At 36.7% G+C, this 12,240-nt stretch overlaps 1 protein-coding gene across 3 annotated transcripts in view; it reads left to right on the forward strand.

The window, feature by feature from the left end:
* The window catches only part of Rabgap1l (RAB GTPase activating protein 1 like), a 577,981-nt gene that overhangs the window by 111,182 nt on the left and 454,559 nt on the right, over positions 1–12,240 (forward strand). For all 3 annotated transcript variants that reach the window (XM_059281246.1, XM_059281247.1, XM_059281248.1), the window contains 2 exons: positions 987–1,089; positions 3,922–4,088. In XM_059281246.1, coding sequence (XP_059137229.1) covers positions 987–1,089; positions 3,922–4,088 — 270 coding nt within the window. The remainder of the gene's footprint in view (positions 1–986; positions 1,090–3,921; positions 4,089–12,240) is intronic.

Here is a 12,240-nt window from a genome sequence, read left to right on the forward strand (position 1 = left end):
AGAATATAATAATCAAGTGACTGACAATTTTATAGGAATTCAGAGAAATGTCTATGAGGAATGGAAAGAAGTTTTCTTTGTTTTGGTCTGGTTCTTTTTTCATTGTTTGTAATACAAGGAAATACAAAAAATGGAAAGTTCTGTAGATAGCACTCATTCATATTTGCATGTTACCACGCTTCTTTGGTTTTCTTCCACAAGGTGCCATTTTGTCTTGCTTTCTCTGAAATATATATGCACAACTCATTTATGGCCTTGCTTTCAATAGTCAAAAGCTGGCTAAATAAAAGCATTAAAATGGAGGAGATAGGCAGAGAAGAGGAAAAAAGTAATTTGGAAGGAAGGCAGGAGGAAGGAAAAAGGGGTGAAGAGAGCCTGATTGGGGAGGAGGAAGTCAGAGTGATAGAAGAAGAGGAAAGAGAGATAGAGCTATATTTGTTGATTATAAATAGTTTCTCCATTGTGGTTTCTTATTGAATTATAGATACTAGAAAGTATTAAGTTTGAAATTTGAAGATACTGCCATAAAATAAAGTAACATTACCACTTTCCCCTTCTGTGGTTAGGTATTTCTGTAGGTGTGTGTGTGTGTGTGTGTGTGTGTGTGTGTGTTCTTTTTTTGATTCTGGAAATTGAACTTAGTGCAGGTAATTTTATATTGTGGTCTTTTGTATATGAATATTTTGGCAGCAATCAAAAGATCACATTTAATATACCTTTACAATTTTGTTTTCATGACTCAGAATGAATGGGTGTGCCTCTTTTCATGCAAGAAGTACATGTGTTTATACTGAACCTGTGTTTGAAGATAGCTAGGATATAATAATACTCAAAGAAATGTTTTTGTAGGAGAAACTTTACAGTAAAATGTAGGCCCCTGTTTGAGATACACATTTTAATAAATTAAAATGATGAAGGGCATAATTTTAAATTGTGATGATTTCTCTTGTGCATAGTATCCATGATTCCTGTTTGAACTTTTCTAGGAATCCATGGGAAAGAGCTATGATGGCAGAGCTTATGTCATCACAGGCATGTGGAACCCCAATGCACCAATATTTCTGGCACTCAATGAAGAAACCCCAAAAGGTGACTTTTCTTAAAATGTTTTTTATTACTTCAAAATTTTATTGTGAGCAGTCTTGTTTTATTACACTTTTAGAAAGTACTGGTGCCTATTTAAATTGAAGATATTCTTATTTAGAATACTGATGAATATTTATGAAGTCCCTTTTCATATTTTTCATGCTTTTCTGGGGAAAACCTTCATTAGTTAAAACAATTACTTTAATAGCCATGTTGATTAGTTGTATTAGATTATGTGGAAGGCATATGACTTTGTGCTTTATATATTGCTGTAAAGTTGGTTGTTTTATTTGGATGAGAGTGATTGGAGGAAGATGAACAATGTAAGCAAACAAATTTTGGAAATTTGCATATCATTGTTTACCATTTTAACTAAGCATTGTAGATTACTTACATTTTTATTAATTTCTCAATCTAGGTTTTAGATCTTTGATCTGCTTAAACTAAATTTAAAGTTTTGCTTGATTTATAGTTTTACTGAAAATGTGTTATTTTCATTCAGTTAAATATGTATGTTCAAAATACAATACATCAACTTGTTTCATCTTTAATTTTATGTTATTTAGTTTATGCCCATATTTGACTTTTGTCTAAAGACAAGAAGCATCAGTGATAACTAATAGGAAAATAAGCTCTTCTTGTGAAGAATATTAAAATGATAGCTATTCTCTGTTGTCTGTAAAGAGAGTGGGTGTTCACTAGTTCCATAAAGTCCATGCATTTGATTACATACGATATTACCTAAAAGTGAGGGTTAAAATAGCAAAAAATGTTTATGTAAAACTGAGCCTTGGGCTGGGCAGATATCTCATCAGTTGAAGCATTTACTTGCTAAGCAAGCAAGGGGTCAGTAATTCATATCCACAGTATCCAAGTAAGTCCTAGGTGGGCATGGGAACCCACCCTTGGAAGGAGGAGACAGAATCCCTAGAGGAAGCTAGCTAGCTAGACTTGCTGTGTTGAAGATCTAGGTCTGATTGAGGGGCCATGCCTGAAAACAAAAACAAAAACAAAGATAACACCAACAAAAAAGAGGATTCCCAGATTCCTAGCATCAACCTTTGGCCTCCATGATTATGGCAAATGTGCATGCACACCTGTACATACTTATTGCCTTCCCATGTAAATATGCACACAGATGTACACAAATGGTTCCTTCTCCACACAAATGTAAATATGCATATACATGTACATATAAACTCCATATAAAGTATAAAATGTTGAATTTGAAGCTAACAATGTAACTGTAGTTAATGAATATGAATATTGTATATAATTTTAAAACGTTATGGAAAATTTCTCTTAATGATAGCTTTGGTTATTTGTATTTTCCTTTAATTGAGAATTACAAACTGATGGACAAGACAAATTTTAAAGATATTTAAGAAGGCCAGGCATAGTGGAATATTCCTTAAATCCTAGCATTTGGGAGGCAGAGTCAGGCAGATCTCTGTGAGTTCAGGCCAGCCATGGCTACATAGTGAGACCCTGTTTCAAAAACAAAACAGATTTGAGAGACAAAGAAGAAATTATTCATTTGTATGGTACGACTAAGCCATAAGTCCAAAATTCTTAGTAAGTATCAAGCAGGAAATAAAGTAAAATGAAATTCACATTTCTGTCTATCATGATGGAAAAAATAGATACTGGCTTAGAATATTCTGCATTTAAATACGAATTTTGTGACAAATTAAATATTTTAAATAGTAAGTAGAAATGTGGCTGATAACACTTTATCATCCCTTAAAACATTTTTGCTTTTACATGTGTAAATAGTATGTATACGTGTGTGTACACACACACACACACACACACACACACACACACACACACACGTGAAAGCTGCATGTTGTATTTCACTGAAGTTTTAATAATGGCATTTTTGCTGTGTGAGTATGTGCATAACTATTTAGGTGGTACAGGTGTGAATGGGGCGGTGCTTATACCTGTGTGCCCATATGGAGGCCAGAAAAGGATGTCTGGTGTCCTTCTATCATGCTTTGCTGTATTCCCTTGAGACAGAGGTTTTCACTGAATCTGTAGCTGGGCTGGCAGCCAACAAGCCCCAGTGATCTTCCTGTTTCTGCCCTACCATAGTCCTAGGACTGTAGGTATGCCCAACTGTGTCTGGCTTTTTATATGCTTGCTGAGGATTTTTCTTACACCCAAGTGTACAAGTGTTCTTACAAACAGAGCCATCTCTCCAGCTCAATTTATTATTTTTTCAAGGATATATATACATTATGAACAGTGAAAGTACTGAAAATTTTCAGAGGTTTTTTTTCTTAGTTCATATCACATGGAGATGTTTATATCAGCAGTGCTGTACTGTAACAGGTTTAAAATGAGAGGCCTAAGCACTAAGCAGCTCCTCTAGTTTGCAGTCACCAAACAGACCTATTAGTTTCTGTTGTTTCTGTTTTAGCTTGAAAGATTACATCTGATTTTCTAGTGATTGTCTAAGAAACCCCATAATTTTAGAGTAAAAGTTATCTTCAACATTTTATTTACTTTTATTTTTTTATTCCTGGGAATTCAACCCAGGGCATTTCCAATTTCTCCATAGTCTTTATTTTTTGTATTAAAGATCCGATTTAGAGAATGGAAAAAGACATCTGCCAGGAAATTTAGATACTTGATTATTATAGAATAATCAGTGACTGAGAAACATTCTTGGAATACTTGATTACTTATTTAGTGAATAGTTAGAAAATATTTTAAATAAATATATAAAGGTAATAAGCTTGTCTAGAACTGTAATTTTTATATAAGCAAAGAGACTTTGTTTTCTTTACTAATCAAGGAATAATAAAACCCAGAAATTTTCTGTTGCAGATAAACGGGTGTACATGACTGTGGCAGTGGACATGGTGGTCACAGAGGTTGTGGAGCCAGTCCGCTTTCTCCTGGAGACAGTGGTTCGTGTGTACCCTGCAAATGAAAGATTTTGGTACTTCAGCAGAAAGACTTTTACAGAGACTTTCTTCATGAGGTTGAAACAGGTAGGATCTTTTTGTTCTTTTGTTTAGTAGTGTTGCTTTCTTTGAATCAATCTTTTTTCTTTTCTTTTTTTTTTCTTTTTTGACAGGATCTCATGTATCTCAGGGTGGTTTCACACTGAATAAATAGCTAAGGATGATATTCATCTTCCCTCCACCTCCCAAGTACTATGATTATAGATGATGCCACCACAACCTTTGCATTGCTAGGGCTCAAACCTAGGGCCTTGAGCATGCCAGGCAAGTCCTCTACCTACCAACTGTATTATATCCTTAGTCACCTACCTTTCATTTGTAATGCAAATACGCTCCCTTACACCACAACAAAAGCAGTGAAATTCCTTTAAAAAAATCAAGTGATTGTCTTTCTGAGTCTGGGTTACCTCACTCAGGATGATATTTTCTAGTTCCATCCATTTGCCTGCAAACCTCATGATGTTATTGTTTTTCTCTGCTGAGTAGTACTCCATTGTGTATATGTACCACATTTCATTTATCCATTCTTCAGTTGAAAGGCATCTAGGTTTTTTCCAGGTTCTGGCTATTACAAATAATGCTGCTATGAACATAGTTGAGCATGTGTCCTTGTGGTATGATTGAGCATTCCTTGGGTATATGCCCAAGAGTGGTATAGCTGGGTCTTGAGGGAGGTTGATTCCCAATTTTCTAAGAAAGTGCCATATTGATTTCAAAAGTGACTGTACAAGTTTGCACTTTCACCAACAGTGTAGGAGTGTTCCACTTGCTCCACGTCCTCTCCAACATAAGATGTCTTCAGTGTTTTTGATCTTAGCCATTCTGATGGGTGTAAGATGGCATCTCAGAGTCTTTTTGATTTGCATTTCCCTGATGATTAAGGATGTTGGCAGTTCCTTAAATGCCTTTCAGCCATTTGAGCTTCTTCTGTTGAGAATTCTCTGTTTAGCTCTATAGCCCATTTTTTAATTGGACTGTTGGGTATTTTGATGTCTAATTTCTTGAGTTCTTTATGTATTCTGGATATCAGCCTTCTGTCAGATGTGGGGTTGGTGAAGATCTTTTCCCATTCTGTAGGCTGTCGTTTTGTCTTATTGACCATGTCCTTTGCCCTACAAAAGCTTCTCAGTTTCAAAAAGTCCCATTTATTAATTGTTTCTCTCAGTGTTTGTGCTACTGGAGTTATATTTAGGAAGCGATCTCCGGTGCCAATGTGTTCAAGACTACTTTGTACTTTCTCTTCTATCAAGTTTAGAGTAATTGGATTTATGTTGAGGTCTTTGATCCACTTGGACTTAAGTTTTGTGCACGGTGACAGATATGAATCTATTTGCAGTCTTCTACATGTTGAAATCCAGTTATGCCAGCACCATTTGTTGAAGATGCTTTCTTTTTTCCATTGTACAGTTTTGGCTTCTTTGTCAAAAATCATATGTTCATAGGTGTGTGGATTAATGTCAGGGTCTTCATTTCAGTTCCAGGGAGGCTACCTAGTAAAGAGGACCCTAAGAAAGACACAGGGATCACCCAGCAACAGAGAAATGTATGAGATCTACATGAGCAACCTGGGGGTTGAGTGGGGGTAATGGAGGGCAAGGGTTGGGGAAAATCGAGCTTAGGGGAGCGAGAGGTCCCAGCTGGATCAGGAATAGAGTGGGAGAACAAGGAAAGAGACACTATGATAAATGAAGACCCCATGGGAATAGGAAGAAGCAGAGTGCTAGAGAGTTCCCCAGAAATCCACAAAGATACCTCCACTATAGACTACTGGCAATGGTCGAGAGAGTGCCTGAGCTGACCTGCTCTGGTGATCGGATGGCTGAACACTCTGTCTTGATAGAACTCTCATCCAGTGACTGGTGGAAGCAGCTGCAGAGATCCATGGCCAAACCCCAGGTGGAGTTCCAGGAGTCCAACCAGCACGAGAGGAGGGATTATATGAGCAAGAGATATTGAGACCATGATTGGAAAAAAGCACAGTGGCAAATAGCTAAACTAGTGGAAACACATGAACTGTGAACCAATAGCTGAGGGACCCCCATGGAACTGGACCAGGCCCTCTGGATAAGTGAGACAGTTGATTAGCTTGAACAGTTTAGGAGGCTCCCAGGCAGTGGGACCGGGACCTGTCCTTGGTGCATGAGCTGGCTTTTTGGTACCTAGGGCCTATGCTGAGACACTTTGCTCAGCCTTGGTGCAGGGAGGAGGGGACTGGACCTGCCTCAACTGAATCTACCAGACTGGGCTGAATCCCCAGGGGAGACTTTACCTTGGAGGAGGTGGGAATGGGGGGTGGATTGCGAGGGAAGGCTGGGGGGTGGGAGGAGGGAGGACAGGGGAATTATTATGTGTTATTATGTGTCTAAATAAACCTGAACTCAAGTGCCTGTAAAGTATAATCATATTTAGTAGAAGTACTGATCAGTAAAAAACAAAGTTTTGTGCTTTTATCTACAATTACTAGAAATACTAACCCCCAAACAAAACAAAACAAAGAACAACAAAAACCCAACAGTATATTCCGAAAATAAACAGATACAGAAATATTCTATGCTTATAAAGTTAAAATAAAATGCAAGTGTATCTAATGGTGGTGTCTATTTGCAATTTAAGTAATCCATATCATTACTTTGCTTATCAGTCCACTTTTCCTCTCATGGCTGGGACCCCATCTGGGTTAGACTCATGCAGGCCCTTTGCATGCTGCCACTGTCTTTGTGAGTTCATGTGTGTATTAGTTCTGTTCTGTCTGGATGCTGTGTGGAATTTTGTAGCATATTGTAAAGAACATTATAAGAGCAGTATTTAAAACTTCAGTCTTGCAAATGTCTTTTAATATTTTTTGGGATTTCCCCCTCTTTTTCCTTCCCATCTGCTCATCTTTCTTACCTTCTTTTCTTTTCTTTTTGATAGCTTATTAGCACTGTCAGGGAATTCATTATTTTTAAAGGATTATTCAAAGTTGTATAAAGGAACTATATAGGAAATGGTTGTCATCTTTTAGTGACAGTCAGTAATTATGATATGAATTCTGACTCCTGGAGAGCTAGGAAAAGTTAGCTTTTATTGTTCACTAAAAGTCTGTGTCTCTGCCTGCCTGCCTGCCTGCCCTCTTTCCCTCTCTCCCTCCCCCTTCTCTGTATGAATGTATATATACAAATTAGAGTATTACTAAATATTTTTTCATTAAAAATTGCTAATGTTATGTGACTATGGTAAGTTCTATTAGAATTTTCTTAGTAATAACACAAGACTGTTTCACGTGAAGTGAAAAGATTAGGTTCCTTATAACATTCAGCTATTTTAAATGTGAAACTGATTTAAATGCATCTTACATATTTAGAAAGTGGTTTCTAACTTTAGTACTATAATCTGTATTAAAGAAAACATATGGAAAGCTGTGGAAATAGACTATTGATTAGTCAACAGAAATACCTGTTTTGAACAAAAATATTAAAAACGTAACATTGGTATATCGAGAACTTAAGTAATTAATAAAATTGATGTGATTAGTCATAGTAAGAGCTGAGATTATTATTACCCTCAACATCAAGCCAGACTGCTCCAAAGAAGGCCAGACTATCTTCTCCTTGTAACTTCAGACATGGGTAATTTGTGGCTGTGGGTTGTAACTAGGGGATTTTTGTATAGATTGGACAGCATTGGTAGAAGAAAGGAATTAGGTAAACATCTGATGTAGTTAAGATTGCCTTTGAAAATCTAGATACAGGCATGAAAATCTTTTGAAAATCTGGATGTAGGCATGAAAAGTATTCATAGGAAAATCATTTTATTTTGAATTTCAGAGAGATTTAGAACTTGATGCCTAGAACTCCTTTTATTCTAAGAACATTAGAGTTTTTAGATGGTCTCAGAAATAGTTCTATCCTCAAATAGGTTTACTTCAGACTCTTGGGGAAGACACCAAATTACATGGGATGTCCTTCCACAAGTTATTTTTTCCTCATATTCTCTCCAATATTAGATGAAATTCAGATCTGTTCAGTTTATATTCTAGCACACTCTGCTATGCATCTCTCCCATCTGTATAACCTTAGGTAAGTTTTCTTTCATCCCTGAAATGAGGACTGTAATTATACCACCTTGAAGAGGTGTCCGAATGAACAGAGGTTAATCATGCAACGTCCTTAGAACAGGGATTATCACTTGATAACTGCTTACTTAATGGTAGCTATTATTGTTTTTGTTTTTGCAGTTCTAGGAATTCGATTCAGAGCTTCACACGTCCTAGGCAAGGGCTCTTCTACTGAACTGTGTTTATAGCCTCACTGCTAATAATATTAACTGACTACCCATTTTTTGTTTGTTTTCTATCTAGTCTATTATCTGTGGGTGTAGATTTTCCTTAATCTTTAATGTAATATACATGAATGAATGAATGGATTAAAAATGTGTAACCAACTTTTGAAAAAGTCAAGGATTTGAAATTTGGCAATGCAGTGAAAGCTGTTTCAGTCAGAGGCAATATAGGTAAATTCATAATCTGATGCAACATGCTATGCTCAGGATTTATGGGGAATCAGACTGTCTCCAAACATTACTCTGAATTAGTAGGTTTTGATCATGCTCTAGAACTTAGTGCTGTCATCCCCTCAGGTGGGGAGGAGCCACTGAAAGATCAATTCCAGGTGACTTGGTGACTGTTGATCCCTCTTCACTGACAGGGTTTCCGGGAGAAAAAGTGGGAGCTGATGAAGGATAGTAGAGTTTTGGATATAGAGTTTTGAATTTAATAGCCTGTGGGACCTCCAGGTAGAGATGTTTGTGTCACCAGCAATAGGGACAGAGGTATAGATACATTCTGTCTCCTCCTCTCCACCATAGCAGCCTGGAATTCCCTTTTCACTTAGGGATTTCCATTCTGGCAAAACTGGGATTTGTGGCTTCACCACAGAAAAGAATTCCAGGATGAGCCAGGATGTGTCACCTTGAACTTCTTAAGCATAAGGAGAAGGAGGAACTCAGGAAATAATGAATTCATTCTCAGTTGTTAGGATGACTTTTCTAGGGAGAGTTACAATTAGGATTCTTTATCGTGACTTTATGTAAGACTTCAGCGGCTCTTGTTACATCTCTAAAGGCTGCTGTAACTTCCATTTTGCTTTCAACACACAGGTACACAGACACAGACACAGTCAGACAGACATACAGACACCAAATATGCAATACTTTACCTTTGTTTTTTTTCTTCATCTTCTATTACCCTTCTTTTTTCTTCTTTCTGTTGTTGGATTTAAGAAAACACTACCAAGTGACCTACAACAGAGATGCTGTCTCCTCTGTCCCCTGTCTAACAAGTAGATTCTTTCAGTGGATTGGAAATTTGACAAATGAAACCAATAGACTTATTACTTCTAAAAGAGCACATGACAGAAAGTCTGTTTGAATGTAATGAGCAAGGGAGTAATATAAAAGATGTTTAACGATGGAATTTTGCCTTTCTTATTGCTGTTCAATATTTGTTGAGAATGTGCATTCATATATGTGCATGTTCATGTATGTGGGATATACATGTGTGTGTATGTTAAGGCCAGAGGTCAAATTCAGGTATTGTCTTTAGGTACTTCTACCTCTGTTTTTGAGACACAGTTACAAGCTGAATTTGGAGCTTGCCAATTCAGTAGGTTGGCCAGCTAGCATTCTCCAGGAAGCCTCCTATCTCCATCTCCACAGCATTGGGATTGCACGTGGACAGTATCCTGACCACCTTTTTAATGTGGGTGCTGGAGATCAGACCAAGGTCTTAATGATTTCGTGGCAGCAATTTACCAACTGAATTCTTTTCCCAGTTCCTAGCACATCACTCAACATTTGGAAATCTGTTCTTTATAAAAATAATTGCTCTCTATTAAAATGACTGATACTTTTTCTAGTGTCAAATGTATAGAAGTGTTGTTTGTTTTTTAGTCAAGATTTGGAAGCTCATTCTGGCCTCAGACTCACTATGTAGATGAAGAGTCCTTAGATTTTTGATCCTTCTGCCTCTATATTACAGATACTGGAGTTGCAGGTGTGTGGTATCATATCCGGTTTTATGTGATGATGGAGATTGAGTCCAAGGCTTTGGATACAGTATACAACAAGCACTGTGAAATGCAGTAAAGTTGATGGAAACAGGCTTGTGTTTAGGCATGAAGGAATAGGCACATAGAGATAGGAACTTGGAAAATGCAACATTCACTTCAGTGAATTAATTGGTTTTGTTTCATAGTTAGGCACCTTTGAGATTACAGTCTCCTAGGAAAATAGGTGATTTGGGTGATTTTGTGAGGTTTCTATAACATAGTTTAATTCTTAAAATGTCAGCTGAATCTGCAGCACTGAAAATGTGGATGACTTTTGAATTCTTTCTTTTTCTCTGGATATGTGATAAATTACAAGGAACAATCTGAGGCAGGTAAGACAAAAATCAAACAAAAATAAGCAAAAAGCAGAAAAACCAGTGTTATAAAAGAAGTGCTCATATATATTAACTTTAAAGTACTAGCAATGTTATCTGTGATACAGTCCTTTATGAAATAACATTGATACCAGGATAACATATATAAAATAAGTGCAGATTTCTCCCCATCTTTGCTTCTCTGTCTCTTTCTGTTTTGTGAGAGAGGATTTTTTTACTCTGTAGCTCCAGCTGACTTGGAACTCATTTTGTAGCCCTGACTGGCCTCAAAATGATGGCAGTCTGCCTGCCTCAGCCTCCAAAATGCTGAGATTAAAGGCATGAGCCACTGTTCTCAGCTCTAGTTTGGCATTTTATAAATAAAATTAGTAAGGTTTGAATAATTGAAATAATATCTGTTAGCATATCTGATATCATGTTGAACAAATGTTCTGAAAACTTATTGCTGCTTATTATGAAGTTTCAACTCTAATAATAAATGAATTATGTTTATTTATTGGAACATCTGTTCTGAAGCAATTCTGAATTTTATACTGACTGTAAAAATAATCACCTCTCATTTATATGTATTGTTAGATATCATAGATTTTGGATTTAAACAGATGAAATAAGCACTTAGAACTTATATATAAAGTAAGTTTGTCAGATGGGCTGCTCCTCAATAGACAGTAAAAACTAAGCCCTGACAGGAATCCTCTCTCTCTAATGCTCAGTTTCCTTACTTTAAAGTTAGAGTGTGGGTTGATAATATTACTGAAGACCTTTATGACATTGGGATTAGTCAGCTACAGTGAAGATAATTCAGTGACTGTCACAGTCAGATTAACTGAAGGACAGATTACTTTTGTTATATGTGGTGTAGTGTCTACAATAATGGTATAGTGTTTAAACTCCCAAATTCCAATGGATCTCTGTTATAATCAATAAGGAATATATAGAAAGTATATATAGCTCTGCATATGCTACATGCCAAGTGAAAAGAATGTCCAGTACTGCATTGTTTAAGATGTAGGGAACCACAGCAGTAAAATAACGTAGGTGACGGAAGAAAGCTCCTTTGAGGAAATATATGCCATTTTCTATAAGGCTTGTAGAATCTGAGAGTAGAACCTGTGTTCACATTTAAGATAATGTGTATATTGGTGGTTTTGTGGTTTAATTTTTAGTTTTTTTTTTTTTTAAGATTTTGAAATAGATGACTTGCTAAGATGTCTAGACTAGCCTCAAAATTGCAATTCTCCTGCATTATAATGCCTCCTGAATAGCTGGACTTGTAGCTATATTCTGCCTCACTGAGCTCTGCCATTGTGACCAAGCAAAGATTCTTTCCAGAATGAATAGAAGGCATACTATGATGCTGGGTTTCTTTTAAATTAAAAATTTTATAAGGCAGTCAGTGATTGCTGAGAAAGGCAGATACATTTTTCTCTAGGAATGAGACTCTTGGTGTGTTATCCAATCCCAAGTGGTCAGCCCTGAACACATGGATATATAAACAACACTAAATGCACTCAGTAGCTTCCGTGAATGTATATTTTTGAGTTGGAGGGAGAGGAGGCAGGTGTGGAAGTGATGTCAATGTAGCACTTATGTATAATATTCTGAAGAAAATAAAAACTTAAATTTGAAAATGATAAAGTAAAAGTTTTATCACACACTTAACCATCAACAAGACCCAGGGCTGGCTATAAGTTCAAGATGGCCTGCCCTATCTGTGTCTGGGGAATTATGGCAAAGGAGAAGTGTCTTGTTGTTTGA

Source organism: Peromyscus eremicus, chromosome 15 (assembly GCF_949786415.1).
Source record: "Peromyscus eremicus chromosome 15, PerEre_H2_v1, whole genome shotgun sequence".
Lineage (NCBI taxonomy): Eukaryota > Metazoa > Chordata > Mammalia > Rodentia > Cricetidae > Peromyscus > Peromyscus eremicus.